We start from the raw sequence: 25897 nt of genomic DNA, 5'->3' as shown, positions 1-25897 counted from the left end.
ATGGGGGCATCTGCTCCCTGCTCCAGAGGAAGATTCGTGAGTGAATGTACAACTGATCAGCCATCTCCCTCCTCTCTTGGCCCACTGGCCTGGGGAGCTGTCAGGGGTGAGGGGAGAGGCTTGCTGTCCAGGTAGTCTCGGTCTCTGCTGCCCTCTTGTGGCTGCTTCTTGACTCACAGGCCCTGATCCTGCAGATCCTGTCCGCTTGCAGGGCCATCCCAATAAACTTGGTCCTAGAGACTGGGTGCTCAGATGCTGCCCCGCAGTCTTCCGGGGGCACCAGAGGAAGGAGAGAGTGTGGGTCTCATGAGTGCAGGGCCAGGACCTTGCTGACTCCACACCTCCTGGTGCTAGAGCCCAAGTTCGTCAAGGTCTTTTGGATCCCGGAGAGCGAGAATCCTGATGATGACAAGATCTACTTCTTCTTCCGTGAGTCGGCCGTGGAGGCTGCTCCGGCGCTGGGACGCCTGTCTGTGTCCCGTGTTGGCCAGATCTGTCGGGTGAGGAGTCCCTGGGCCATATGCGGTGACCAGGCCCCTGCCCTTTGGCCTGTCTGGGCCTCCCCCTCATGCTCTCTGATTGACCCCGCAGAATGACGTGGGTGGCCAGCGCAGCCTGGTCAACAAGTGGACCACGTTCCTGAAGGCGCGTCTGGTGTGCTCCGTGCCCGGTGTCGAGGGTGACACGCACTTCGACCAGCTCCGTGAGTGCCAGGCGTGGAGGATGGAGTTGGGGAGACGGAGGGCAGGGGCCCAGACCCAGGAGCCGGGCCGCCCAGAGGGCTGTGTGCCCTCCCCCAACTAGGCCCCTTCCCCACAGAGGATGTGTTCCTGCTGTCCTTGAGGGACCGCTGGAGCCCGCTGCTCTATGCCGTCTTCTCCACATCCAGGTGAGGGGCGGGAGGTAGCGGGCGGGGCCGGCCCGGCTCTGCGGGGCCCTCACTCTGCTCACTGCTTCGCCTACAGCACCATCTTCCAAGGCTCAGCAGTGTGCGTGTACAGCATGAACGATGTGCGCCGTGCCTTCCTGGGGCCCTTTGCACACAAGGAAGGGCCCCTGCACCAGTGGGTGTCCTATCAGGGCCGTGTCCCCTACCCCCGGCCAGGCATGGTGCGTAGCCCCAGGATTCCCACCGTGACCCACTTAAAGTCTCAGGGGTGGAGAACTTGGCCTGGGATTTTCTTGGTGAATGTGCTTTCTTCCTCTTGTTATGGGTGGATAAACATCACCTTCATCACACAGGGCTTCTAGAAGGAAGGCCACATTTCCCCCTCCCACGGGCAAGGCTGGGTCTTCTCTCTGCAGATTCCCAGGGCAAGGCTCCGTCCGTTAGCACCCCCACACACTTCCAGTCCCTGGAGGTCTCTTGTGGGCCCACCAGACCCTCATACCCACATCCCTGTCGCGCCTCCTCCCCATCGCCCAGTGCCCCAGCAAGACCTTTGGCACCTTCAGTTCTACCAAGGACTTTCCTGATGACGTCATTCAATTTGCCCGGAACCACCCCCTCATGTACAATTCGGTCCTGCCCGTGGGTGGGCGCCCTCTCTTCCTGCAAGTGGGTGCCGGGTACACCTTCACCCAGATCACTGCAGACCGTGTGGCAGCTGCTGACGGACACTACGACGTCCTCTTCATTGGCACAGGTCAGCGTCCTGCCATGACCACCCATTAAACCCAGTCTAGACTCTAGCCTGTTCCTGGAAGCTGCCCCTGTCCGATCTCACCTCCACATCTTTGCCTGCGTTATGTCCCCATCTCCTTCTGGATGCTGCTCCCATTGCTCCAGCCCACATTCTTCAGCGACCCAACCATGCTGAGGGCAAAGGCCTCAGAAGTGGGGAGACCCCAGCCCCAGCTATCAGGGAACACAAGGAGTCACTCACTCCTCATCCTTGCAGATGTTGGCACGGTGCTGAAGGTGATCTCGGTCCCCAAGGGCAGCCGGCCTACCGGGGAGGGGCTGCTCTTGGAGGAGCTGCACGTGTTTGAGGTGAGGCCTAGGCTCCCCCCGCCCCCTGCCTGGAATAACCCCATCCCACTGATCCCTGATCCCAGAACTCCTCCTCTTTCTCAGGACTCAGCTGCTATCACCAGCATGCAGATCTCTTCTAAGAGAGTAAGTGACCAGAAGTCTTGGGGGTAAAAGGGACTCAATGCGTTCCCCGGATGCCCCCACCCCCACACCTCCCTTGGTAGTTCGAAGCCCCGGGTTTGAGTATAGGTTCTGCCTTCGCTAGACTGCGTGACCTGAGACCTCAGTGTTCCCATCTGTCAAGTGGGGTAAGGGATCTCTGACCCATGGGAGGCGGGCACAGGGCTGCCTTCGGTCAGCCCGGAGCCCCTCGTGCCCCCTAGCACCAGCTGTACGTAGCCTCACGGAGCGCGGTGGCCCAGATCCCCTTGCACCGCTGTGCTGCCCACGGCCGCGCCTGCGCCGAATGCTGCCTGGCGCGTGACCCTTACTGCGCCTGGGACGGGGCCGCGTGCACGCGCTTCCAGCCCAGCTCTAAAAGGTGCGTAGGGTCGGGGGCGGGCCACCCGGCGTCCTTTGCCACACCTGGCTAAGTGAAGAAGGGCTCATGGGAATACCATGTGTCCCCCTTCCCCCAGGCGGTTTCGGCGGCAAGACGTGAAGAATGGCGACCCCAGTACGCTGTGCTCCGGGGGTGAGTGCCCCAGCTGCCCGCACTTCTCGGCCTTTGAAGACGCCCCATCCTGCCCTGCGTGAATCTGACAATCCCTTGCCCTCCCCAGACTCGTCCCACCCCACACTGCTGGAGCGGAAGGTGTTCGGTGTGGAGGGCGGCAGCGCCTTCCTGGAGTGTGAGCCCCGCTCGCTGCAGGCACGCGTGGAATGGACTTTCCAGCGCGCAGGAGAGGCTGCCCGCAGCCAGGTGAGCCTCCTTCCGCTCTGCTGCTATAAACAGGCCCTTGTCCCGCCCCCTACGTCTAGGAGAGGCCCCGCCCTAGCCAATGAGGCCCTCGGCCGGGTCCCACCTCTAGACCAGGTCCGGCCCGGCCCAGTGAGACCCGCCCAGCCAGGTCCCTAAGTCCCTTTTGGGCCCTTGTCTGCACGCTACATCCTGGTGAGGCCTCATTCCGTCTAACTAGACTCCAGACACCCCCTCCCCCATCCGAGAGGAGCCCCGCCCCGCCTATTGAGCTCCCTGCCCCGCCCCCCATGTCCAGATGAACCCGCCCCGTACGGGGATCCACTTTTAGACTACCGGTCCGGGTGCATCAGCCTTCAAATGTGCACCTGCGGGCGCCCCTGTCCTGCTCCCGCTCGGCCGCCGTGGACCCTAGGCCTCTCCCGGCCCGGCCTGGAGCCGAGTTTCCCTGTTCCCGACCCTGACGCCCACGCGTCCCGCTGGCCCGGCCTGCAGGTGGCTGCGGAGGAGCGCGCGGAGCGCATGACGCGGGGGCTGCTGCTGCGCGGGCTGCGGCGCGGGGACTCAGGCGTGTACCTGTGCGCAGCTGTGGAGCAGGGCTTTTCGCAGCCGCTGCGTCGCCTGGCGCTACACGTGCTGAGCGCCGCGCAGGCCGAAAGGCTGGCCCGGACCGAGGAGGCTGCTCCCGTCGCCCCTCCGGGCCCCAAGCTCTGGTACCGGGACTTCCTGCAGCTGGTGGAGCCGGGCGGCGGTGGCGCCAGCTCCCTGCGAATGTGTCGTCTGCAGCCGGAGTCGCGCCCACCGTCTCCCGAGTCGCGGAGGAAGGGCCGAAACCGCCGAAGGCACGCCCCCGAGCAGCGCGCTGAGCGGGGGCCGCGCAGCGCCGCGCACTGGTGATGCAGCCGGCAGCGCTGGGTGCGGGGAAGCCGACTCCAGGCAGGAGCGGGAGGACAGACCCGGGGGATGCATGGCTAGGGGGCCCGGCACACTGGTCCCCGGCCGATGGAGACACCGACCGACCGACAGGCCCTGGCCGAGGGGCTGCCTCGCCGGCTTATTTATTAACAGAGGATAACCCTTGAATGTAGCCCTGGGAGGGGCGGCCCAGGCCGGGCACAGGGTCCTGCTGGTCACGAGGTGGCAGAGAAGCAGGGCTCCAGAGCAACGACCTGGGCGGAGGAGGTGCCCGGAGTGCCCACCCCGGGGGAAGGACCTCCTCCCTGGGCAATGAGCAGAAAGCTGTGAACAGGCTGAGCGGGTGGGGGTGGGGGTGGGGCAGGCCGACTGTACTAATGCAATAAACACTTTATCAGCCGAAGCTGGAATGGCCCCAGCACACAGCCACTGGTGCTGGGTCTTGCCGTGCGACCTTGGGCGACTTCCTAGTGGTCTCAAGACCTCGGTTTCTGCTAAGGATGCTGTGGTGAGGATTAAAGATGGTTTCCATGTGACTGAGTGGATTCTGTGGGGCCTTCTGGGGTTCTACCGACATACACACTGTATTCTGAATAGGATTTCTTGGCTGTGTGGTACGAAGAAAATGAAATTTGGTGATATGTAAAATCACGTGAGAAAGCATCATTGAGCTAAACGACAAGGAGCCAGCCGTGGGAGTATCTGGGGGCAGAGCAGTCTAGGCAGGAGCAGCCAGTGCAAAGGCCCTGAGACGGAAACAAGGTTGCTGTGTGTGAGGAACATCAAGGAGGCCAGTGATACAGTGAAGCGATGGATTTGGGATGTTTTAAGGAGGCAGAGCCCATTGTTTTGCTTTGTCCCAGTTGGGAGGGGGGCCTCAGGTGTCCAATAGCAGAGGGTGGGCCCTAAGCTCGGCCACTTCCTCCCTTCAAGGGTAAGTGGTACCTCACAAATCGTGTGACTTGTATACCCTTGTGGGGAGAGGAGGAAGGATTGAAACTGTATTGTGCTAAGTGCTTCTGACATGTGGCTGTATTTCCATTCTCACGTGTCCCGTGCCAGGAATCATTGTCATTCCTGTTTTATGAGAAAATGGAGGTCAGAGAGGAGGCAATCCCTTACCCCAGCTTGTAAGCTTATTAATAGAAATCCCAATCTTCAATCTAAGTTTGCACACTGACCAACATGAGTGCCTGTGTGTATAGGCGTGTCAGAGCCCTCGTGGCTTGGGTTCCAGCCATCTATCACTCCAATCCCTGGGGCCAGCCGGTCATACAGGGGTAGGTGCTTGTCCATTTGCTTGGAGTAGAGATGACCCAGCTTTTAGTAGGGGTCTGTGGGGGTAGAGAGGCACAGGGCTCCCTTAAGGTCTCAGCTGCCATGTGGGGCATTGCTGGAGGTGAGCATGAGGCAGCCTGTCTGGATAAAGACATCAAGGCCTGTGCATATATGGGGGTGCCAGGGTTCCCCAGGAAAGACCCTGGGCACTTCCATTAGTGGAGGTGTGCTCTTGTCTGGGCTCCTTCACCAGCTAGATAGCCTGGGCTGGCCCATGTGGGTCACTCCACCCATTCCCATGGCTGAGAGCTGCCCCCTCTAAATATAGCCCAGTGGGCTGAGCTCAGGCCTATTTTAGGCCCAGGCTGGGAGGTGGCTAGCCTTCCCCCAGCCCTGAGGAGCCACTGCTGCCTTCATCCTGTCCTGCTACCGGGTGTTACTATCAGCCCAACTGCCCACCACCCGCCATGCCTGAGGAGACCCAAGAAGGTAGGAGGGGATTATGGGGGAGGGCAAGGCCCCAGTTCTGTGACCCTGTGAATCATGGAGCAACCCTGCCCCATCCCACTGACCTCACTTCCTTGACTAGTCATCAATCACCATGTTGCAGCTTGAGTAAAGGGAACTGCCCCCCCCCGCCCCACACACCACCGTGCATGGGGAAAGGGCTTACCACGTCTGGAACACCAGGAAACAGGCCCTGCCTGTCTCTTCTGCTAAGGACAGGGGGGTTTGGGGGGAGCTACCTAGTCAACTACAGGCTGTGCCCAAGTGGGTGTGGGCAGGGCAGACGCTGGGCCAGTTGGGCTCTTCATTCAGGGAGGAAGCTGGGATCTGGGCAGGCAGTGGTTCCAGGAAGCATTTGGGCACGTGGCCCAGAGACTGGGAGTGGACAGAACTCCGGCCTCCTCCAACTTGGGCCTAAATGGACCCAACCATTAGCTGGTTGGGATCCCCTGGCCTGGCTCGACTGATAGCCAGTGAAGACTTTGGGTCCACTCACCTACCTGCCCCACTGCATGCAAGTGCAGAGGTTCAGAGGGGCCAGAACAGGGACGCCCAGCTGCTCCACGCTCCAGCTTGGCCCAGCGGGTCAGCTCCCTTATCACATTTTCACCATTTCAACTGGATGGGGGGCGCCCAGCCCCCAGTAGTGGTGGGGGATGTTTGCCTCCTGTTGGGGTTCTAACAACGATGTTTACCATGTTCTTCCTGGGAATGAACAGAATCCGAGTTCAACTTAGAAAGGGGAAGGGGTCCCCCGATGGCTCAGTGACTTAAGCGGCCAACTCTGGATTTCTGCTCAGGTCCTGATCTCTGGGTGGTGAGATTGAGCCCTGTGTCAGCTCTGCGCTCAGCAGGGAGTCACAGCCTGAACGAGATTCTCTCCCTCTCCTGCCCTTCCCCCTGCTTGTGTGCACACACTCTCTAAAATAAATATATATATATACATATAAAAAGTGGGGAAAGCAGAGCCACGTGCAGAGAGGAATTTAATATGACCCCCAACCCATCACCCAAACATGACTAGCAGCATCTCGCTTTACTTTGGGGCACGTCCGGGGCCAGTTTCAAGCAAATCACGAAGGCTGAGTTATTGTTCTGAAAGTGACAGAAAATCCAATCACCCTTGCCCCTAACAGGAGGCACTCCCTCAATGCTCCCCCTCTTTTGTTATCTAGCATCCAGCTGGGTATCTGGAGGTTTAAGGGGCCAAAAAAAAAAAAGTAAAAGTAGTAAAGTGTAATTTTTAGAAATCACAGAATACTTTTGATGGGTCTAAAAATAAAAAAATCACAAGAAAAGTAGAGAGACCCCAGTGACTAAGTGGGCAGAGGCTGGGAATGGATAGAAGGTACTCCAGGCAAAGAAACCCAACTGAAGAGGTCAAAGGCCTTTCCTCATCTCCCAGTTTGGCAAACGTACACGTACACGTATGTATGTATGTATGTAATTTTTTTCCCAACGAAAAGGCCTAATGGTGGTGATGTGCCCTTTTGGGGGCTATGGACAATCATTCTGGAGGACAGTTTGATGATGGCTGAGAAAAAGCCCCTGCTCTTTAAGCCAGTGATTTTGCTTCCAGGAATCTGTCCTTAGTAACGATTAGGAAATTGGGAAAAACCTTCATACTCACTGATGCATGTCCTTCCCTAGGGGTTATTCACTTCTGAAGGGAACTGGAAACAACCTAAATGCCCAGGCAGCCTCCAAGGAGGCCTCAGAAGCACGTAGAACAGCTTGTTAACAAAGGCAGGTCTCCTGTTACGATGTTGAGTGAGAACAGCAGGGTTCACAGAAGCACAGCTGAATCACAGATCTCGCTGAACCCCTTCAAGCAGAGCTAAGGCCACAAGGGACAAGCATCACCCAGCCAGGAAGGGGCTGCTTCTGCTGGGGATTTGAAGGTGCCAGACACTGGGTCTGACCTGATGGCTAACTTGCAGGGTCTGCAGGAAAAACTGATAGCGGAAGAGGCAGGGATGAATTTCACGCACCGTGGGTTTAGTCCTCCCAGGCTGGTTAAACTCCCTAGGCAGGAGCAGGCAGAGGAATGCCTGAAAGTCCTTGCGGTGCTTGGGAGGAAACGTAGTGAGCAAGTCAAATGCACCATCTGCTACTGCGGGTGGTAACAGGCCTACGGGGTTCTGAGGTCATCCTGGCTCCAAACCAAGGGTCATTCCTGAGTTGGGTTTTAGGGCATTTGGAGCCAACGTCCCTTTGTCCTTTCCCATCTTCTCTGAGCCCCTGCTGCTGCTGGAAGCCACCTGAAGAAGGCAGGGGGGTGACCTGCTGGCTGAATCAGCCCTGCACTGTCCCAGCAGACACCGTGGCACTGACACTGAGCCCCAGGAGCAGGGCACCGCTGGCCCCCAACCACGTACAGGAGGTGCGCCTGCACCGGGTGGAGTCCATCAGCGACCTGCACAGCGGAGGTGACGGGGGTAGGGCAGCGGGACTGACGTGCTGGGAGAGGGGAGGAAGGCAGGTACAACCCCTACCCTCCTGATGCCCCGTTTACCCCACAGGTTCACTGTGCCCCTACCTGGCCGAGGAGGCGCAGCCATGGGACGAGCTACTGGGCATCCTGCCCCCGTCACTGTGTGCCCAGGCTGGCTGTGGGCCCGTGCAAGGCAGGGCGGGCTTCCTGTTGCTGCTGGCACTGCTGGTGCTCACCTGCCTGGCCCTCGCCATCCTGGCCGTCTACCTGAGCGGTACGGACGCACCGTAGGGGAACCAAGTGGGAACTGAGGGCGAGCAGCTGGGACCCGAAGGCCCTTCTGCACAGCGGGAGGGAGCAGCTGCCGAGGCTGAGACAGCAAAGGGTGGGGAGCTGTGGGGTGGCACGTGGTCTGATAACCCCCCATTCCTGCCTGCCTGTCCACAGTGCTGCAGAGTGAATCCCTCCGCATGCTGGCACACACACTGCGCACCCAGGAGGAGACGCTACTCAGACTCCGGCTTGCCAGCCTCAGCCAGCTGCGGAGGCTCAACTCCAGTGAGGCCCAAGCACCCAGCTGAGATACCACTTGGACCCGGGGCTTGGGGGTGTGTGTGGGGGGGTGGGAATAAAGTGGCCAAGGCAGGTTTCTCCTTACCCACTGCTCCACACGACTTCCTTGGTGAGGTTTTTGTACAAGAGTCTGACCTGACCCCACAGCTACCTGCCTCTCCTGTCTTCAGGCCAGGCCTGGCCAAGGCCCTGCTTTGGGTGGCCCAAGGTCAGAGGAAGCGACACCAGCCTCCTGGCTCCTTCTGTGGCCTGTCAGCAGTCTTTGGCTTCCCCCAAACAGCAGGTCCAGAGTCTAGAAATAGCTGCCCCCACCCTGTTGCCCAAACTCTGCCAGGCCTCCCAGTGGGGGTCCAGCCTCAGCACGAAGGCAGGCAGAGCTCTGAGTGTGGGGAGGAAGGCCACCTGAGGAGATGGTCTGGGAGGGCAAAGGTGAGATGGAGATGCGGGGAGACCCAGGGGGTGGTGGATGGGAGCGCAGGCAGAAACACCCAGAGCTAAGGGGTGCAGAAGGCTGAGCATTCAGTTTAATTTTCTCTAATAATCTTTAAAAATCAGCATACAGACCCATTCCAGGTAGCCTCACGTCCCCACCTGTTCTGGCGCCACTTGTGCAGATGCCATTCCCCTCAAGGAAGCGCATCATCCCAGAGGAGCGGGGCCCGAGAAAGGAGAGAGGGGGACAGTCCTCCTACCGTGTGCCCCGCAGCTCTGGGACAAGCACACATCTGGCCGGGCCTGACACAGGGCAGGGAGAGGCCACAGCGCTGTGTGCGGGGGTAAGGGGCCAGGATCCCGAGCGCCCTGGCCTCCAGCCCCCACCCCCATGTCTGTTTTTGGTTATGTCATTAAAAAAATAAAGCGACAATTCCTGGCAGGGACCAGTTGTTGCAGTGTTTTCTGTTAAAAACACAGGCACGCGTGTGGACAGTCTCCTCCTCAGCCGGCCTCGCCTCAGAGGATGTCTGCCCGCTTGTCCCGCACGCGGCTGCGCGCCTTGGTCCGCGCTCTGAAGGCTGCAGCGTTGTACAAGTGCTGGAATGGGGGGGGGGGCGTGAGGCTCTGGTGGGCCGGGGAAGGGGAGGCCCGGGCCCTTTCCTCCAGCCCCCGCAGAGCTCCGGGCCTCGAGACCATGGGAATGGGGGCGGAGGGAGAGAAAGGTGCCCAAGGGTGCAAACCTTCTCAAAACGTGATATCTTGCAGGCCTTCAGGGCAGTGGCATCCAGCACCAGCACCGGGCCCAGGCCAAAGATGTCACGGAGTAGCTCATTGTTCTGGGGGACAAACGGGCAGCGAGCTCAGGCTGGTCCTAAAGAGCCAAGCTGGCTGGGTACCCCCTCCCCGTCCATCTTCCCACCTGGAGGTGGTGGTGCATGCCTGATCCCAGCACGTCCTTGAAGGCGGCATAGACACGGCGCCGAGCCCAGCTGTCCACATAGAGCACCTCGAGGCCGAAGCGGATGGACTCTTCCTCACACTCACCGCCCTGCAGCGTAGAGGGACCCACAGACCAGGGCTCGGCGGCTGTGTCCGGGGAGCACTCTCACCAGGACACACGTTCTCACACGTACCTCAACGAAGTGCAGCACGGCGCGGAAGGTAGAGCGCTGACGCCGGCGGTCAGCCTTGGCACGGTACTTGTTGCTGTCGGTGGCCAGGGTCCGCAGGGCGCCGCAGAGGGCCTCCATGTCCTCGTACAGAAAATCCTCCTGTAGTGGCAGCAATGCAGGGTGTGTGAGCGGAAGCCCGGGCTCTGCAAGCTCTCAACCCGGGGTTGCCCAAAGCCTTCCTCTCACGGAAGAAGTGGTTTCCTCCTCTGCCTGGCCCCCTGAATCCCTTCCAGGCCCCGACCTGGGCCAGACACCCCTGCTCAGAGCCCCCACCGCGGCACCCAGCGTCTGAGTCTGTGTTAGGGCTACCTCCCCACCATCATGACCTAAGGCTGCCCTATCTTCTGCGGTATCCCCTGCATCCAGCCTAGTGTGGACAGCTGGTGTCAGGAGGCCCCCTCCCTTCCCGTCCCCCCCTCACACCTCAAGGTCCCGGGCAAGCTCAAAGAGCAGTGCGATGGTCTCGCCGGCCGCGATTCGCAGGTTCACGCTCTCGCTGGACAAGAGCTGGGGCAGCCGGGGCAGCTGCCTGGGGAAGGGGCAGGCTGAGCTACATGTGGGCTGGGGGCCTCGTCGCCTTTCCCCTCCCACTCGCAGCGAGCAGTGGCTCTTACCTGTCCAGGATGTGGCTGATGTGGGTGCCGGGGCAGACGGTGAGGAGCAACGCCCAGGCCTGCAGGGCAGCGCAGAGCAGGCCATGCAGGCTGGCGGGGACCACAGGGGCTGTGGAGCCACCCATTCCACAGGACCGGCTGAAAACGCTTTCCAAGCAGCTGAGGCAAGACACCAGGTCCTAGGGACACAGGGAGCCAGTGGGAATGGCTCAGGGGCAGAGCTAGGGCCTACGTGCTCTATTACCTGCGCCCAGAGGCCACTTACCTGGACATCGGCAGCAGCCACATAGCACCCCAAGCCAAGAGCAGAAGCGCACTGTGGGAAGGGGGCAAAGCCATGCCAAGGTCAGAGAGTGAGCCTGGGTTCCCGGCCACAGGGCTCACCCTCAGAGTAGGGGAGCCTGAAGGCAGGTGGAACCCACCTCTCTGCTTGGGGACTAGGGGAGGGAAGGGTGTCACAGAGCCTGAAACACTCACGTGGAGCCGGGCAGCAGGGCTAGCTGTGCCATCACTGAGCACAGAGACCAGGAAGGGCTGCAGGCTGTGAAAGAGCTCCTCGCCCTTGGGTCCAGGGCCCAGCTGCACACAGAGCAGGCCTAGCACGGCAGCGGCCAGCGCCTGTTCCTCGCCCTTCCCTGCAGGAATGCTTTCCGGTCAGCCCATGCAGCAAGGGTCAGTACCCAGCCAGTTCGGGTCTCCCATGAGCCCCCAGGGCCCAACCTTTCTTGAGGCACTTTTCCAAGGCATCAGCCAGGGTGAGGCGGCGCTCCAGCAAGAAGTCGGGGAGTAGGCGGGATGCCAGGGCCAGGCGAAGGCTCTCAAGAGCACCCTGCCGGGTCTTGGCACTGGGGGGGATGAAGAGAGGGGACCTTGTAGGCCAGCCCTACTGGGTCACACTTGGCATGGGCTGAGCAGGGACACGGGTGTGGGGGTTGGCTGGTGGTCAGGGGTACCTCTTATCTGTGAGGCAGTCCACATACTCCTTCAACTTCTCCTCAAGGTCTTCCTGCTGGCCCTGCTCATCCACGGCATCCCCCCCTGCAAGGCCAGCTGGTCAGCCCTGCGTCTCGCCCTACCCCAGGGAATGCCCACAGAGTCCCTGCCAAACTCCCACCGCTCTCACCGAGGCTGTCCTCTGCTGCGGTGCTAAGAAGGCTGGGGCATTCACTGGTGGTGCTCCGGGCCTCACTGACGGCCTCATCCTCGCTCGAACCTGAGTCAGCTTGGGTACTGCTCCGGGCACCTGGGGAGGGTCAAACACACTTGTGGCCGCACCTGGCCTGCCTCCACTGATGAGTGATGGCTGGGGGTACCTCACCCAACCTCATGACCCCACAAGAATAGAATCCTGCCCCTCTCAGAGATGAGAAAACAGACTGAGGTGGGAAGCACCAGGGCTGATGCAGGGGACACTGAGCCAGGAAGGAGGAGAAAGGGAATGAGGTCCATCAGCTGGAGAACATCAGGCACGAGGCCCAGCCTAGGAAAACCTGTCAGGCTTGGTGAGTACAGCCTCCCTGAGGCTAAAGCCTGTTTTAAGGAGGAGACTGAGAGCCTGGTAGAGGCAGAAGGGGCTGCACAGGCCCCACCTAGGCCTGTGGCTGAGCCTGGAGTGGGGGCATTTCCAGGCAAATCCTAGGGGAGCTCAGCCACTAGCCCAGATTATGCCTAAAAAGGGCCAGGGCAAAGGTTAGGGGCTTAATTATAGGATCTGTTCATATAGAATATATACAGATAGATACAGGGTTCAAATTCCAGCTCCATATCTTAAAAGGGGTGTAACCAAGTCAAATGCTTAGCCTTTACCCCCTCAATTTCTTCATCCGCAAAAGAGAGATGCTAAAGGACTCTTTTGGTAGAGCGAGTGAAGACAATAACTAAACAAACAACTAGTTATGGCTCTTCTGTGGACCAACATCACCTATCTGCCCTGGGGCAGAAGCCCAGCTCCTAGTGGACTGTGGGTGGCTGCCCCAGGCTTCAAGCAAACTCTTGTGTGCTCCCCTTCGACCATACCAGGCCTTTAGCCCTGGGTGAATGGACACAAAGCACTCTTCTGAACCTGGGAAATGCAGAAAGTGGAGTGGCCCCTGACCGCATCAGTCCTTGAAGATAGGTAAACACAGGAGAATGTCAGGGTCAGCAAAACGTACACTCCTGTGTGGGGGTTCTGCTCAGGGCCACGGGCTGACTTTGGCAAGGGCAGGCACTGCAGCAGAGCCCCAGATGGGTTCTGGTCACCAGGCTGGTCCTACTTCTCAGGAACTAAATACTCCATGTGCCTGCTGGAAAAGTCCAGCACGCATGCAGGCCTCTGCTCACCTCCTCGCTTACTACCCTAACCAGCCAAAGCAGCCCAGCCTCCCTCATTTGCTCCCTCCAGATGCCAGGCCTTTGCACAAGTTTTTCCCTCTGCACGGTGCTCTCTTCTTCACCTCAGGATTCACCCAGAAGCCCCTCCAGGATTCCTTGGTTCCTAAGTCTGGGGTTGACACCATTTAATGAACTTGTCCCCCAGCACCAGTCCTTCTGGAATATCGCTACCCTCTTAAGATATTCCCACACCCAAGTCCTATTAGGGTTGTGGCCAGGTCTGAGCTGTGCCTAGCAGGCACCCCATTCCTGCAAAGTAAACATATGTGTTTACTGCACCAAGACACGCTCCTGTTCGAAGCTGATAAGTCTCAGGGCTGCCTCAGGCTCCAGGGCACTCCCCAACCCTCTCGTGCCAGGCCCACCAAAGCTGGAATTCTGCAACTTCCCCATTGCTGCCCCCCTCGGATAGCCCAGTCCAGGAAAGCACCAGCGAGCGGCGAGGGGGTTAGGCTTCCTGCTCTGTCCAGCGGTTTGTCCACCACAGGGGGCAACTGGGGTGGAGCGGCAATGGGGGAAACTGAGGCGGGGAGGTGCCCACCGGTTTAGGTCCGGTAACGCGAGCTCCTGAGCTGCAAGCAGTGCGCTCAAGTTGGACACCCACGTGGCCGCTGCCTCCTGGGGCACGTGCCGGCCGCGGGGGAGTTGCGGGACGCAGCGCCAGGTTGGTCTAGGCAGGAGTTTCCGCCCAAGACCCTCCGGGACACCGACGGGAAAGCCACGCAGGACCCCCGCTCGCTGTTCATTTGCTGCTCCCCACTTACCCGCTCCGCGGCGCTGGCCGCCCTTACGGGGCGCGCTGCCCTTACGGGCGCGGGGCATGCCGGGAATCAGTAGCGCGGGCGCGCGGAGGGCGCGGGGTCAGGGACCCGGCGGGCGAGGGCTCCAGACCGGCGAGACGCCGGCCGGTGGGCTAAGCTGAGACTTGGGCAGACGACGGGAGCCACACGCCACACGCGACACCATCTTCGCGAGGCGTCCCGCCCTGCCAAACGGGTCGGGGCGCCCCGCCCTGCTAAACGGGTGGCCGGGAAGGCGAGTTCTTGGCCATTGGGTTCAGGCCCACATCCACGCGGCCGAAACTACTAGTCCCAGGGGGCTGTGCGCACAGGTGACCGCCGGCCGGCTGGGCGCAAGGCACCTCGGGAATTGTAGTCTACTCCCGAGACCCAAAAGCCCACGACGCTCTAGCTGAACTATGCACCCACAATGCCCTGCGTACACCCACCCCCACCTCCCGTGCCCATGTGCATCCACACACAGTCGTTAACTCTGAAGCTGCCGCCTTGAAGCAGCCTACCACGACAGGCAGGACAGGCATTTCTTGGCACTTGAGGCTGGACATTCGCGACAGGAAGAGAGTGGGGCTTGGTAGAACTGGGTGAACAGTCAAACCTTAGGCAGTGAAAGAAAAAGTGACTTTATGATGAAGCAGAGGACAGACAACAGCTTAGCACCTACAGACCTTAGCCAAGATCCTGGAGCCCACCTGTCCCTGGGCGGGTCTCCTGTGACCTCTCCATGGACCTGGTGAGGAGTTGGAACAGAGCTCTGGGCTGGCAACCCTAACCATCTGGAACGCTGACTCTCCCTAGGGCTGCTTCCTTATCGGAAGGGACAAAGTGATCTCAGAGGACTTTTGGTTTTAAAATGGTGTAAGCAAAATAATAATAATAACGTAAAATGATATAAACCTTTTTTTCTGGCCCCTTCCACATCCCAGGGGTCCCACGGGAAGTGGGGGGTATGTATGGGAGGATTGACTATAAACTGAATAGAGCAAGAGTGGGACAGAATCCTCCCTCCAGGACTAGAAAAATGGTAGCAGGGACAAGAGACTCAGGGGCAGGTAACTTCTGGCTTTATGCTGCTTTTTCAGGCCTGGGCTCAGGCCTGGGCTCCTGGCAGGTAGGGCCAGCCCAGCCCGGGTAACAACGGCAGCTAAAGGACTCCCAGGCTCCAGGGCTGCCATCTGACTGCAGGTGCAGAAAGGCTTCCAGCTGTCCTCCATCTTGCCAGGCACAGCGCCCATGGCCATGGCACCGCTGGTGACTGCAGGCTATGGCTGCCTTGGTCACGTTGATTACATAGGGGCCCAGGGTGCCCACTAGGTAGTCATGGAGATGCCAGCACTCCTCCTGAGAAGAGGGGAAGGATGTATCAATGCTCCTGCTCCATGGCTCTGACATGGTCCTCCCCCCAACCCTGGGACTCCAGCATGGGCTGCCTGGCAGGTTGGAGGGGCAATGATCACCTCAGAGCTGGAGAAGCTCAGGTCCCCCCAGAGCACCACGCCGGCTGCCCCGAGTGCTGCGCTCACACCAATGGTCTGCACAAGGTCATCCTGGAGGCAAAGAACTGCTAAGCAAGGGCTGAGCTGCCCAGATCCAACAGGGCCTACTTCCACCTTCGAGAAACTTTTCTGGCTCATCGCCATGATCTGATTCCACATCTAAAATAAGATTCCTTGGCACTGAGCCTCTGAGGGGCTTCTCAGGTCCTCTACTCAGAGGATGTCTCCCCTCAGACCAGGGCTCCAAAGGCTAGGCCTTGCCTTTCCCCTCAAGATATTCCAAGGCAGAGCCATACTTCCTTTTCAGATGCTCCAGGATAGGACCTCCCCACTAAGAACTAGATCAGGGTCTCCCCGTCAAATTCCCCCCAGGGCAAGGTCTTCTCTTCAGACCTTCGTAGGACAGGGCCATGCCTCCCCACTCAGACCCCTAGAGCTCAACTTTCACTCACCTGAGACAGGAACCTTCCAGAGCTCCGGTGTGTGAGGCGGGCATAGGCCAGGACAGGCAGGGGATGTGGATGCCCAACAGAGGCCACACGGAAGGCCTCCTCCAGGCGGTATCGGACAAACGCCTGGTGGTAGATAGGTGGCAGCCTGGGTGGGAGGTAGATGCTAGGGAAGAGGGCGCTGGAGGCAGCCCAGAGCCAGTGAAGTTGGGTGTTGCGGGCGAGAGCGGCTGGGTGGCAGTGGCCCGTGTAATTGGAAGCCATACCATGCCAGCCATTGCCACAGGCTGGGAAGTGGTAGAAGCCCCAGAGCCCATGGGGTTGCAGTGCCTGGCCCAGCCGCAGCGTGTCCTCCATCAGGGCCCGGGCTGCCTGTTCAAAGCCAGCATGGGCCTTGTGGAGCTGCTCCTGGGGGCTCAGGTCGGGGAACACCCGCTGTGCCCAAGCCCATGAGGCTGCCTGATAGATTCGGCGGCGGCCCCAGTTCCCAGCCCAGAGTGGGCACCATTCCTCCCAGTCTAGCACTGCCAGGCCAGCGAAGCCACGTCCTAGGCTGCGGTGGATCTGGTAGGCAGCCCGTGCCAGGTGGTGGTCAAGAGGGACAACCTGGGGGATGCCCCCGTTGTGAGCTGTGCCCCTGGGCCCAAGGTAGGGGTAGAGGCCGAGTTGGTTCTTGTAGAAGATGGTGATGTTCTGGCCATGGAAACGCTGGCCACGGTTGGCTGTGATGCCCAAGGCCTCTAGTGGCAGGTGCACGCCAAAGCGAGTCTTACAGTGTGCTGAGGGTATGTTCCACAGCACAGAGAAGGGGTGTTCAGGAACCCCCAGGAAGGGCTGGCCAAACCCCAGGCGCAGGGCCACTCCGAGCACTAGGGCCAGGCCCAGCTGCATGATCACGCCCCAGGGATGGAAACCTGCAGGAGAGAGGGGCTGTGAGCTTAAAGGCCATGGCCATGGCCACACCTTCCAAACAGCATGGAAAGCTGGGAACACTTCCCCAACTACTACCCACAGGATGGGGGTGGGGGGGACATGGTCCCCATGTGGTCCTCTAGCCTCTCAGATCAGCCACACCATACGTCAGCCTGGCAGCTCCCCTCCCATGTTCTCCATCTCTGTCATGGCACCACTGTGCCCTCTGACACCTTGCCCACTCACAGTTCTCACCAGTCCCCTCCTCTGTCCATCTTGTTCCCTGCCCCAGGGACACTTAACACCCTCTCCCTTGCCTAGCTTGATTCCTACTTAGCACTCAGGTCTCTGCTATGACATCACCTCCCCTGGATTTCCAAATGGACTGAGGACACTTGGGCTCCCACTGTTCCAACATAGATCCTGCCACTGTGTGCCTGTCTCCTTCCGTCCCTTGGGTCGAGGCCCTATCTGTCTAGTTCCCCATTGCCGGGGCCCAGTTTAGGGCCTGACACACAGTAGGTGATCAGTGAATGGTGATGAGTGAAGTGGAAGGGAACAGACCCTTTGTCTCCTGGGCCTGGCAGAGTAGGATGGGCAAAGGTTAGGTGCCTCTTCATCCATGGCCCCGGGGCCAAGGTGGATCCAGAGGATCTTACAGAGAGAGAGAGGATCTAAGATAAGGCTGTGAGGTGAGGGTGGGTCAACAAATAAACTGTCACAGCCACACCCAACAGAAGCCTTTATTCAGCCACACGGACAGCTCTGAGCCACAGCTATGGAGCAATCTCCCAGCCCCACTGGTACTCCGGAAACAGGGCCAGGCTAAAGTTGCCCCCAAGGTCCGGGGACTGAAGTATGGCCAATGGGCTGAGGCTGGTACTGTCCTAAGCAGTCCATCGACCCTGAAGGACAGTGCCTTGCTCTGGGTAGCCCTCAGATGTCCTTTTCCATCCAGAATATGGGGCATCCTCTCAGGTCTTGGTACTGCGTCTCCAGCAGGCTTTGTGGAGGGGGCCCTGCAGGAGGTGAGGGTGAGGTGGTCAAGGGCTCAGGCAAGGGAGGGGGTGGTGGCAATGATGGTCCCTTGGAGGCTCTTGGGGCAGTCTGGGCAGTTAGACTAGAAGCCCTGGAGGGTGGCCGGGAAGAGGGGGCTCTGGGAAAGGCCTTGAGCAGGGTGGCAGGCAGCCGTCGGCTGGTGAAGACCAGGCCCTGCACAGGCTCACCCAGCTGGTAGCCCAGGTGGGCATAGAACTGCAGCTGGTCATGGGTGGTGAGGTGTAGCCGGCGGAAGCCCCGGGCCTGAGCAAAAACCTCCAGGCCCTCCATAAGACGGCGGCCAAAGCCGCGGCCCCTCAGAGCCCGGGCCACCACCACTGTCTCCACCAGGAGGCTCTGGGGCCGGTCCAGCACCCGTGACAAGCGGGCATGACCCACCACAATGGGGGCGGCCTCAGGAGTGGGTTGGGGGCTCAGCAGCATCAGGCAGAGGGGGAAGGCATCTGAGGACTGGCCCAAGGAGTGCAGGCGGGAGGCACGGCTTCGGGGCCACTGCTCATTGATGAGGTCGGCACAGGCATCCAGGAGCTCAGGTCGGCAGTGCACAGGCTCCAGGGTCAGTTCAGCCAGGTTGGGGGCTGGGGTCTCCTCTGGCTGGTGTGCGGGATCCAGGGTCAGCTCAGTTGAGCCAGGACTGAGGATCATCTCCGGATGGCATGCAGAACCCGGGGTCAGCTCAGCTAGCCTGGGGCTCAGGGTCAGCTCTGGCTGGTGTGCAGGATCCAGGGTCAGCGTGGCCAGGTTGGATCTCAGGGTCAACTCTGGCTGGCATGCAGGATCCAGAGTCAGCTCGGCTGGGCTGGTACTCAGGATCAGCTCTATCTGGCGTGTAGGGTCTAGGGTAGGGGTCAGCTTTGGTGGGCCAGGGCTCAGAGTGAGCTCTCCCCTACATGGAGGATCTTGGCTCAGCTGGGTCAGGCTGGGAGCCCAGGTCATCTCCTGCTCGGTTGCAGATGGCTAAGTGGCAGGCTAGGGATTGAGAGCACAGTATCCAAACAGTGGGATCTCCTCAGACCACAAGGGTGCTCCTCCTATGGACAACAGCCATGTTAGGCTGTACCAAGAGGGAGGACAAGGTTGGGGCAGGGAGGGGTTGACAGAGTGCTAGAGGAGCCATGCATCCCGGAATTTGTAAGCTACACCTTGTCTTCATACTCACCTGATGGCACAGGTGACCTGGAGACCATCCCCTATACCTGACTCAGGTGGACAGCAGAGGAAATAGGTCCAGAGTGTCCTGCCCCACATTGGAGGGAGGCTGAAGGCTAAAGTCTGGGGCAGAACCCAAGAGTCCTGGTGCCAGCCTGCTGTGGCTAACTTTGTCCTCCCAAGGACAGTGGATTTAGGCTTGCCATCATGGCCGGCTGGCCATCAGACAGAACATGCAAACTAGACACCATGATCCCCTACTTAAACCCACTCAAGATTCCCTTTGGAGGGAACACAGCTGCCTCCAGGATTCTAGGTCCCAGCTTTTTTGACCACTTGGGCCATGCCTGCCACCTGACCAATCCTGGGGCACCACTCACCCACCCATTAGGATTGGATTTCGCCTCCCTGAACTGCCTTCCCTGCCTGCAGCACAGAGCCCACGGCCCCCTCCCCAACACTGTGCAGCTCAGGACACTTTGCTTGGGCACAGACCCAAGTATCCCCTCAGATGGGGCCCCAACAACACTGGCAAGGGGCCTGGCTCACAGTCCCACAGCAGCGTGGCTCTGGCAGGCTTGGTTCCCCACTGGCCAGAGTTTCGTAGTCACCCTAGATAAGGACCACAGCTTCCTTCCTAAATCCACAAGGGTGTCCAACGGCCACCAGGTTGGGGGCTCAGACCTCCTACGTCTAAATCCCATTGTTTGCCCATCCTACCCCAGGCCCCGCTGCCGGGAGGGTCTATGGTGGGGGATTTCTGGCGGTGGGGGATCCCCTGGGCCGCACGTTTCTACTCACCTGCTCCAGAGAGGACGTCCTGGCTCCCCTTCCCCACCTCCCCAAGAAGGTCCCCTGAGCTGGAGGCCAATTCCACACTGGTCATGCACAGGTAGGAGGCCCCCCCTCCCACTATATCCCACTCAGAGGGCTATAAGCCCCTCACCTGCATCAGCCACCTCCTCAGCAGCCGCAGCCCTGGACCTAGAGGGAGGAAGCCCCAGGGTCCGCCCCCAGGCTTGGAGCCCCAGACTTCCCCGCGGGTTTAACCCTTTCACTGCCGTCTCCACCCACCGAGGGCGGAGCTCCTGTGTCCCTCAGCGAGAGGCGGCAAGTCTCTCCTGTGCCTCAGTTTCCCCCTCCCTCCCAGTGGGTGACAAACCGTGCAGTGTTTTTGTGGGGGTGGGGGTGCTTCGGGAGCTTGACTCTGGGTGGGCGTGGCTCGGCATGCTCTGGGAGGGAATGACAGACGCAGGGAGGGCGTGCGGGGCGGCGTATCCACTTGAGGACCGCACGCGTGGGGCGGACGGGAGATAGCGAGGATGAACACGCTTCGCGTGGGAAGGGGGAGGTACTGACATGTTGAAGCCAAGATCCGGGATGCTCCGCGTCCTCGCTCCGCGCTGGCCGGTTTCTCTCGCTCTGTGGTTTGGACTCTTCCGACCGACCGCGCTGGCCCCTAGCGGTGCGGCGGACGCACTGCAGCGGTCGCGGCCCTCAGCGCCCCACCTGGTCCAGACTTTCCCTAGGCCGCCAGACACCACCCCGCCTCCGCGCGTCACCGCTTAGGCTCCGCCCCCGGTTCATGGCGTCATAACACTGAGCCGACGCAAACCCGGTCTCTGCCCTGGCTCCGCCTCTGCCCCCCCGCCGTCCCCGAGCCACGCCCCCCGCTCCGTGCGCTTCGCCGCTGTGGCAGAGCGCAGGCTACACCTCCTCCGCAACGTGCCCCGCCCCATGCAGGCCCAGTCTCTGGCTCCCGGGCACCGCTTAGGTCCTCCTGGATTCAGCTCCGCCGAGGTCCTGTCCCTGCCCGTCACGCCAAAGCCTTGGCCGGGTGCAGGCCCCTCCTCCACCTGGCTCTACCTCCGCCTCGCCTCGTTTCGCCCCACCCCAGGCTCAGGCAGGTCTCGGTTCCCGTTGGCCTCCAGGGGTAAAAGGGTCCTGTGCGGAAACGGTCAGGGAGAGCTTCCTCCTGAAATTTGGGCCCCATCCTTAGAAGCAGCCGCCCTCGGACAGACATCAGGACTGAGTGAGAGAGACGAGCCTTGCCTGTGCCCTCTGCATCCCAGCGCCTGTACGTTTTAGGCATTCAATAGCTCTCGAAGCAAGAATCGTATCTGCTTTATTTGCGAGGCTGGTTCCCGCACCCCCCCGCTCCACCCAGAGCAGATTCCGGTTGCGTGCAAGGCTGGTTACTGTCAACACACAGTAGGAGCCAAAGGGCTTTACCTCTATGGCTAGACAGCCTGGGTGTGACTTAAGCTTCTCTGTTTTCTGGCTGTGTGGACTTGGGCAAAGTGCTTGCCCTCTCAGTGTGTGCCTGTTTCCTCATAACGTCACGTTAGGATTAAATGAGTTAGTCTACTTAAAATGCTTAGCACAGGACTTGGGGAGAAGTAGGTAGGTGCTCAGTGAATGTCAGTTCTTGTGATTGCTACAGCTTAAAGACTGGACTCAGTGTCTCTGGGGATGTTTATGACCCTGCTGGGTGGGTGCTGGAAGCTCTGATCCCTTAGGCAACTCTCCTGGCCTGTAAGCATGTGTGCAGGTGCAGGCATATGCTTTTGTGTGTTTTTTTTTTTTTAAGATTTTATTTATTTATTTGACAGAGATAGAGACAGCCAGCGAGAGAGGGAACACAAGCAGGAAGAGCGGGAGAGGAAGAAGCAGGCTCATAGCGGAGGAGCCTGATGTGGGGCTCGATCCCAGAACGCCGGGATCACACCCTGAGCCGAAGGCAGACGCTTAACCGCTGTGCCACCCAGGCGCCCCAGGCATATGCTTTTGATGGTGGCTGAGAGTACTCCTGACTGTGACCATGACTTGTGTGACTGCTTGTACTTGAGAAAGCTGTGACCAGGCTTTAGGTTGCATTAGGTTGTGAAACCAAATAAAACTTCATTTAAAATGGAATTGAACGAGACGCCTGGGTGGCTCAGTGAGTTAAGCGTCTGCCTTCAGCTCAGGTCATGATCCCAGGGTCCTGGGATGGAGTCTGGGCATCGGGCTCCTTGCCCAGTGGGGAGCCTGCTTCTCCCTCTGCCTGCTGCTCTCCTTGCCTGTACGCTCTCGCGAGCTCTCTCTCTACCCGCCCCCCACAAATAAATAAATAAAAATCTTAAAATGGAGTTGAGGGACGCCTGGATGCCTCAGTCGGTTGAGGGCCTGCCTTTGGCTTGGGTCATGATCCCAGGATCCTGGGATGGAGCCCTGCATCAGGCTCCCTGCTCAGCAGGGAGTCTGCTTCTCCCTCTCCCTCTGCTGCTCCCTGTTTGTGTGCTTGCTCTCTCTCTTTCTGTCAAATAAATAAATAAAATAAAAATAAAATAAAATGGAGTTGAAAGCCTAGAAGGAGGAACTCAGACATACCACTCCTTGCAACCCTTTGCAGACCCAACAGGAAGGAGCCTACTTTACTCCTCCAGTGGGAGGAAAGATTTTCTCATTGCCTGACAACAGCCCAGACGATGAGAGCCTCATAACTTGAAAAGCCACCACCCTTCAAAGTCCCAGTTTACTGCATTGGATTTTCTGTTTATAAAAAGCCCTTCCAACTCCCCCTTTCCTCTATAAAACAGCATTCCCCCTCTTTGTTCTCCAGACTTGCCTATGGTTTCGCAACAGCTCACATGTCTCAAATTGCACTTCTCTGCTGTTCCCAAATAAACCCATTTTTTGCCAGTAAAATAACTAATTTATTTGTAAGGTAAACGGGGTGCTCAATGTGTGTATCCTGGAGTGTGACCAATCACCACATGCCCCGCTGCTCACACCGTGCTCCCTTCCAGCCACGGTAGCAGCGACACTGGAACTCCACAGCCATCTGCATCCGATCCTCAAGTGAGAGGGCACCTTGTAGGGTCAGGGGCCCACCACCACGAGTGAGCTGGATGGAGAAACTGGTGGGGTTGAGGATAAGGAGGGCCTCAGGGTGGCTGGGGCGCCTGGCACAGCGACCATGGCCTGAGCACAGGGCTTGACTGCACAGAAGAGCCCCACTGGTCACGTTGAGGATGAAGGGCCCCAGGGTGGTGTCCACATACTCCTTGATGGCCTGGCATGATTCCTGAGTGGAAGGAGGAGCATCAGGGACACTATGATCCTACAGGGGCCTACCCAGGGCATTGCCGCTCTCACCTGCTGGCCAGCCAGGACTGCAGGGATAGAAAGGGTGGGCCAGGGTCTTCCCAGTCAGTCTGGCAGCCCCACCCCTGCCCCCATCCTAACCCCCATCCTGGGCCTGAGCTCACCTTGGTTTTTGTGTTCTCCCAGCTCACCCAGAGTACCACTCCTGCTGCTCCCTGGGCTGCACTCTCCCCCAGGCTGTGCTCCAGCTCATCCTGGGGAATGAGACAGCATAGCTCTGAGGGGCCTTCTTCCCCCACCACAGCAGATTGCTGTAACACCGCCAGATGGGACAAATAACTCTCACCCCCCGCTGGGGCTGCTCTGGCCCCAAGGCGAGAGGCAAGCCCGTCCTCACTCTAGCTTGCGAGAGCCATGCAGCAGGCACTACGCCTTTGTGATGAATGCTGAAACGTCTGTACCGGTACAGAGTACAGAGCTGGGCACGCAGTAGGAGCTCAAGGAGTGGAGCATAATGGATGAAAGTGCCCCAAGGCTGTGTGGCCTCACGTACTGGACCTAATGCTGACAAGGTAGGCTACACGGTGGGTGGGGTCATAGGAGACTCACCAGGGGCAGAAAGCGGTTCGTCTTGTCATAGAAGATCTGAGCATAGGGCAGCACCGGCAGATTGGGGTCCCCCACACCCAGAGCCACACGGAATGCCTCCCCTACACGATGCCGCACATACATCTGTCCCTTCCCCCTGCCCTCCAGCTCTGCGGGCATGTAGATGCTGGGGTAGAGGGCACGGCTCTGGCCCCACAGCCACCCCAGCTGGTCATTCTGGGCACTGATACCCGGTGGACACTGGCCGGTATAGTTGGGGCTTAGAAAGTCATAGTTATAGCAGTCAGGAAAGCCATAGAAGCCCCAGAGGCCCCGAGGCCTCAGGGCTTGCCCCAGCTTGAGAGTGTCTGCCATCCAGGCCCGCGCGGCCTCCTGGAACTGGTCCCGCGCTGCTGCTTCCACCCAAGGAGCTGGCCAGTCGGGATGCTGCCCCTGTACCAGTGTCCGTGAGCGCTGCCGGTAAATGTCCTTGGTGTCCCAGTTGAAGGCCCAGCGTGGGCGCCATGCCTCCCAGTCGATGACCGCCAGCCCTGAGAAGTCTGACACAGGGATGGCAGCCAGGATGTCCTGGAAGGAGCGGGCCAGGTGGGTATCCAGGCTGGCATTCTGGGGCAGGCCACCAAACACAGGCTCCCCAGCAGACGTGTAGTAGGGGTAGGTGCCCAGCTGGTAGCTGTAGAAAATGGTCATATCAGGGCCGCGGAAGGTCTGCCCTGGGTTGGCCACCACATCGAAAACACTGACATCCACGTCCACACCGTATTTCTCCAGGCACCACTGGGTGTTTGCATTCCAGATGGTGGTGAAGGGCTGGTTGGGTACCATGGGGCTCCTGGAGCCTTGGACCATGCCGAGCAAGGTCAGGAAGAGGGCATAGGTGGGAAGCAGGTGGACTGCCATGGCAGAGGATGGGCCTGGGGAAACCTGGCCAGGGGAGGCAAAGCTGAGAACACGTTCTGAACTCTCTGACCCCTGCTCAGAGAAGGTAGACCAAACCCCTTGCTCATTAATCCACCCCTGCTCATTTTGGGTAAACATTGACCTTGGTTCAGGGCTCAGGGAGGTCAGAGGGCAGAGGAAAGGTGTGGAGGGGAGCCCTGACACTGCAGGGAACATGCGAGTTGTCTCTAGGGCGGGGCCTCTGCCCTCTCGTCTCCCACAGGCTTTGCCCTGGCCTAAGCTAACCAGTCCCCTTCCCCAGGAGCCACAGAGGCCACGACTTCTGTTTTGAGAGGAGCCGGTGAGAGCCAGGCCCTCAGCCCCCAGCCTGACCTGACTGATGGGGGATCCTTTCCTGTCTCTTCCTCTAGGAATCCTGGCCAGCCATTGGAGGAAGAGATGCTCAGCGACCAAGGACAGGCCAGCCCAACCCTCCTGGATACCCACCAGTCTGCCCACTTGTCCCTGCTGACCTCAGGGCTGAAGGGCCTCATCCTCCAGATTTCCTGACCCCAGCGTGAGGGCCTAGGCAGGGCTCAGCAAGATTCTGTTCCTCAACTCAGGCCCCAGCTGCACCGGACTCAGAGGAAGCTGCTGCTGGAAACTCTGAGCTTTTGTAGGGGGGTCACCCCACCCAGTCTGGGGGCGGGCTGAGGGGCAGGACCCCGGTCGGAGGGCTGGGCCAGGCAGCAGAGCCACCTCGGCACCCCTAACGAAGCGCCTTGGTAGGAGGTGGGGCTGGGCCGGAAGCAGCCCCGCCCACACGGTCAACACGGTGGCCCGACGTTGTGGCTTTATTTAGGTTGGGGTGGGGGTGGAAGCAGTGCAGGGGGCTGTTTGGGAGACAGAGGCCGCTGGGCAGGCCTGTTTCTGGTACTGGAATCTGGGTGCCTCCATACTGTGTACTGAGGGGGCAAACTGTCCTGCGCAGCTGCATTCCCACATCTGGGTCTTAGGCACTTTTGCCTTTGGGGGCCCCTTCCTCAGAACATTAAAAAATGCATTTTACAACTGTGCTGGTACAAAAACAAGTACAATCCAGACTGAAGCCATTATTATATATTCATTATTAATATATATTTTCCTCTGATTAGAAAAGTGAAGACATTTTTGGGGCCCCTAGAAGTATTGCAGCCCCAGGCCCTACACTCACTCTGCCCAGGGGGGCAGATCCCCTCTGCTTTAGGGACAAGTCTGAAAGGC

At 59.5% G+C, this 25897-nt stretch overlaps 6 protein-coding genes across 19 annotated transcripts in view; 2 read left to right on the top strand and 4 right to left on the bottom strand.

The window, feature by feature from the left end:
- Positions 1 to 4345, top strand: part of SEMA3B (semaphorin 3B) — an 8590-nt gene extending 4245 nt beyond the window's left edge. The window contains exons 9-19 of the mRNA XM_040628780.1: positions 355 to 500; positions 592 to 703; positions 820 to 889; positions 966 to 1110; positions 1427 to 1646; positions 1902 to 1993; positions 2078 to 2119; positions 2359 to 2516; positions 2614 to 2669; positions 2758 to 2897; positions 3390 to 4345. Coding sequence (XP_040484714.1) covers positions 355 to 500; positions 592 to 703; positions 820 to 889; positions 966 to 1110; positions 1427 to 1646; positions 1902 to 1993; positions 2078 to 2119; positions 2359 to 2516; positions 2614 to 2669; positions 2758 to 2897; positions 3390 to 3791 — 1583 coding nt within the window. The 3' untranslated portion in view covers positions 3792 to 4345. The remainder of the gene's footprint in view (positions 1 to 354; positions 501 to 591; positions 704 to 819; positions 890 to 965; positions 1111 to 1426; positions 1647 to 1901; positions 1994 to 2077; positions 2120 to 2358; positions 2517 to 2613; positions 2670 to 2757; positions 2898 to 3389) is intronic.
- A 1152-nt stretch (positions 4346 to 5497) lies between these two features.
- On the top strand, positions 5498 to 9006 carry LSMEM2 (leucine rich single-pass membrane protein 2). Of its 4 annotated transcripts, none has more exons than XM_040628778.1 (4): positions 5498 to 5576; positions 7910 to 8032; positions 8117 to 8302; positions 8476 to 9006. In XM_040628778.1, exons 1-4 carry the CDS (start codon positions 5555 to 5557, stop codon positions 8607 to 8609), a joined length of 465 nt encoding a protein of 154 aa, XP_040484712.1. In that variant the 5' UTR covers positions 5498 to 5554; the 3' UTR covers positions 8610 to 9006. The 4 variants fall into 4 exon arrangements, with proteins under 4 accessions (XP_040484712.1, XP_008701982.1, XP_008701979.1 ...); XM_008703760.2 differs by having other exon boundaries at positions 5501 to 5576; positions 7913 to 8032; XM_008703757.2 differs by lacking the exon at positions 5498 to 5576 and having other exon boundaries at positions 6546 to 8032.
- A 97-nt stretch (positions 9007 to 9103) lies between these two features.
- IFRD2 (interferon related developmental regulator 2) lies at positions 9104 to 14205 on the bottom strand. Of its 2 annotated transcripts, XM_040628776.1 has the most exons (12): positions 13960 to 14204; positions 11946 to 12065; positions 11776 to 11860; positions 11543 to 11667; positions 11300 to 11457; positions 11088 to 11138; positions 10823 to 11001; positions 10632 to 10737; positions 10170 to 10307; positions 9956 to 10084; positions 9777 to 9872; positions 9104 to 9633 (listed from the first exon to the last, which is right to left on the bottom strand). In XM_040628776.1, exons 1-12 carry the CDS (start codon positions 14015 to 14017, stop codon positions 9553 to 9555), a joined length of 1326 nt encoding a protein of 441 aa, XP_040484710.1. In that variant the 5' UTR covers positions 14018 to 14204; the 3' UTR covers positions 9104 to 9552. The 2 variants fall into 2 exon arrangements, with proteins under 2 accessions (XP_040484710.1, XP_040484711.1); XM_040628777.1 differs by lacking the exon at positions 10632 to 10737 and having other exon boundaries at positions 13960 to 14205.
- Positions 14206 to 15040: 835 nt separating this feature from the next.
- Positions 15041 to 20542, bottom strand: HYAL3 (hyaluronidase 3). 4 transcript variants are annotated; one of them, XM_008703753.2, is made up of 5 exons: positions 20417 to 20454; positions 17414 to 17503; positions 15941 to 16851; positions 15450 to 15539; positions 15041 to 15333 (listed from the first exon to the last, which is right to left on the bottom strand). In XM_008703753.2, exons 3-5 carry the CDS (start codon positions 16826 to 16828, stop codon positions 15058 to 15060), a joined length of 1254 nt encoding a protein of 417 aa, XP_008701975.2. In that variant the 5' UTR covers positions 16829 to 16851; positions 17414 to 17503; positions 20417 to 20454; the 3' UTR covers positions 15041 to 15057. The 4 variants fall into 4 exon arrangements, with proteins under 4 accessions (XP_008701975.2, XP_008701972.2, XP_008701974.2 ...); XM_008703750.2 differs by lacking the exon at positions 17414 to 17503 and having other exon boundaries at positions 20417 to 20542; XM_008703752.2 differs by lacking the exons at positions 17414 to 17503; positions 20417 to 20454 and adding an exon at positions 20004 to 20084.
- On the bottom strand, positions 17579 to 20556 carry NAA80 (N-alpha-acetyltransferase 80, NatH catalytic subunit). 5 transcript variants are annotated; one of them, XM_040628774.1, is made up of 2 exons: positions 20417 to 20556; positions 17579 to 18669 (listed from the first exon to the last, which is right to left on the bottom strand). In XM_040628774.1, the coding sequence occupies exon 2, from the start codon at positions 18551 to 18553 to the stop codon at positions 17786 to 17788; it is 768 nt and encodes a 255-aa protein (XP_040484708.1). In that variant the 5' UTR covers positions 18554 to 18669; positions 20417 to 20556; the 3' UTR covers positions 17579 to 17785. The 5 variants fall into 5 exon arrangements, with proteins under 5 accessions (XP_040484708.1, XP_040484704.1, XP_040484706.1 ...); XM_040628770.1 differs by having other exon boundaries at positions 17579 to 18939; positions 20417 to 20532; XM_040628772.1 differs by lacking the exon at positions 20417 to 20556 and adding an exon at positions 20004 to 20131 and having other exon boundaries at positions 17579 to 18673.
- Positions 20557 to 22731: 2175 nt separating this feature from the next.
- On the bottom strand, positions 22732 to 25439 carry HYAL1 (hyaluronidase 1). Of its 3 annotated transcripts, none has more exons than XM_040628767.1 (4): positions 25142 to 25439; positions 23756 to 24679; positions 23311 to 23400; positions 22732 to 23126 (listed from the first exon to the last, which is right to left on the bottom strand). In XM_040628767.1, exons 2-4 carry the CDS (start codon positions 24653 to 24655, stop codon positions 22809 to 22811), a joined length of 1308 nt encoding a protein of 435 aa, XP_040484701.1. In that variant the 5' UTR covers positions 24656 to 24679; positions 25142 to 25439; the 3' UTR covers positions 22732 to 22808. The 3 variants fall into 3 exon arrangements, with proteins under 3 accessions (XP_040484701.1, XP_040484699.1, XP_040484702.1); XM_040628765.1 differs by having other exon boundaries at positions 25168 to 25426; XM_040628768.1 differs by having other exon boundaries at positions 23756 to 24428; positions 25142 to 25413.
- Positions 25440 to 25897: the final 458 nt, after the last annotated feature.

This window comes from Ursus maritimus, unplaced genomic scaffold (genome assembly GCF_017311325.1).
Source record: "Ursus maritimus isolate PB19 unplaced genomic scaffold, ASM1731132v1 scaffold_14, whole genome shotgun sequence".
Lineage (NCBI taxonomy): Eukaryota > Metazoa > Chordata > Mammalia > Carnivora > Ursidae > Ursus > Ursus maritimus.
Note: the sequence above shows the minus strand (reverse complement) of the source record. Positions and strands in the feature narration are given on the sequence as shown.

Coding starts and splice junctions, on each gene's coding strand:
- NAA80 (XM_040628770.1), bottom strand. CDS start 18,844: ATGACCTGGGCTCCCAGCCTGACCCAGCTGAGCCAAGATCCTCCATGT.
- HYAL1 (XM_040628765.1), bottom strand. CDS start 25,188: ATGAGGCCCTTCAGCCCTGAG. Junction 24,680..25,167: donor TGAGGCCCTTCAGCCCTGAG/GTCAGCAGGGAC, acceptor TCCCCTGGCCAG/GTTTCCCCAGGCCCATCCTC. Junction 23,401..23,755: donor CGAACCGCTTTCTGCCCCTG/GTGAGTCTCCTA, acceptor CTCATTCCCCAG/GATGAGCTGGAGCACAGCCT.
- IFRD2 (XM_040628776.1), bottom strand. CDS start 14,017: ATGCCCCGCGCCCGTAAGGGCAGCGCGCCCCGTAAGGGCGGCCAGCGC. Junction 10,085..10,169: donor CCGTGCTGCACTTCGTTGAG/GTACGTGTGAGA, acceptor TCTACGCTGCAG/GGCGGTGAGTGTGAGGAAGA. Junction 9,873..9,955: donor GCATGCACCACCACCTCCAG/GTGGGAAGATGG, acceptor TTTGTCCCCCAG/AACAATGAGCTACTCCGTGA.
- LSMEM2 (XM_008703757.2), top strand. CDS start 7,693: ATGCACCATCTGCTACTGCGGGTGGTAACAGGCCTACGGGGTTCTGAG. Junction 8,033..8,116: donor GCACAGCGGAGGTGACGGGG/GTAGGGCAGCGG, acceptor TTTACCCCACAG/GTTCACTGTGCCCCTACCTG. Junction 8,303..8,475: donor CCTGGCCGTCTACCTGAGCG/GTACGGACGCAC, acceptor GCCTGTCCACAG/TGCTGCAGAGTGAATCCCTC.
- HYAL3 (XM_008703750.2), bottom strand. CDS start 16,828: ATGCAGCTGGGCCTGGCCCTAGTGCTCGGAGTGGCCCTGCGCCTGGGG. Junction 15,540..15,940: donor CTGGAAGGTTCCTGTCTCAG/GTGAGTGAAAGT, acceptor CTTTGCCTCCAG/GATGACCTTGTGCAGACCAT. Junction 15,334..15,449: donor TGAGCTTCTCCAGCTCTGAG/GTGATCATTGCC, acceptor CCCTCTTCTCAG/GAGGAGTGCTGGCATCTCCA.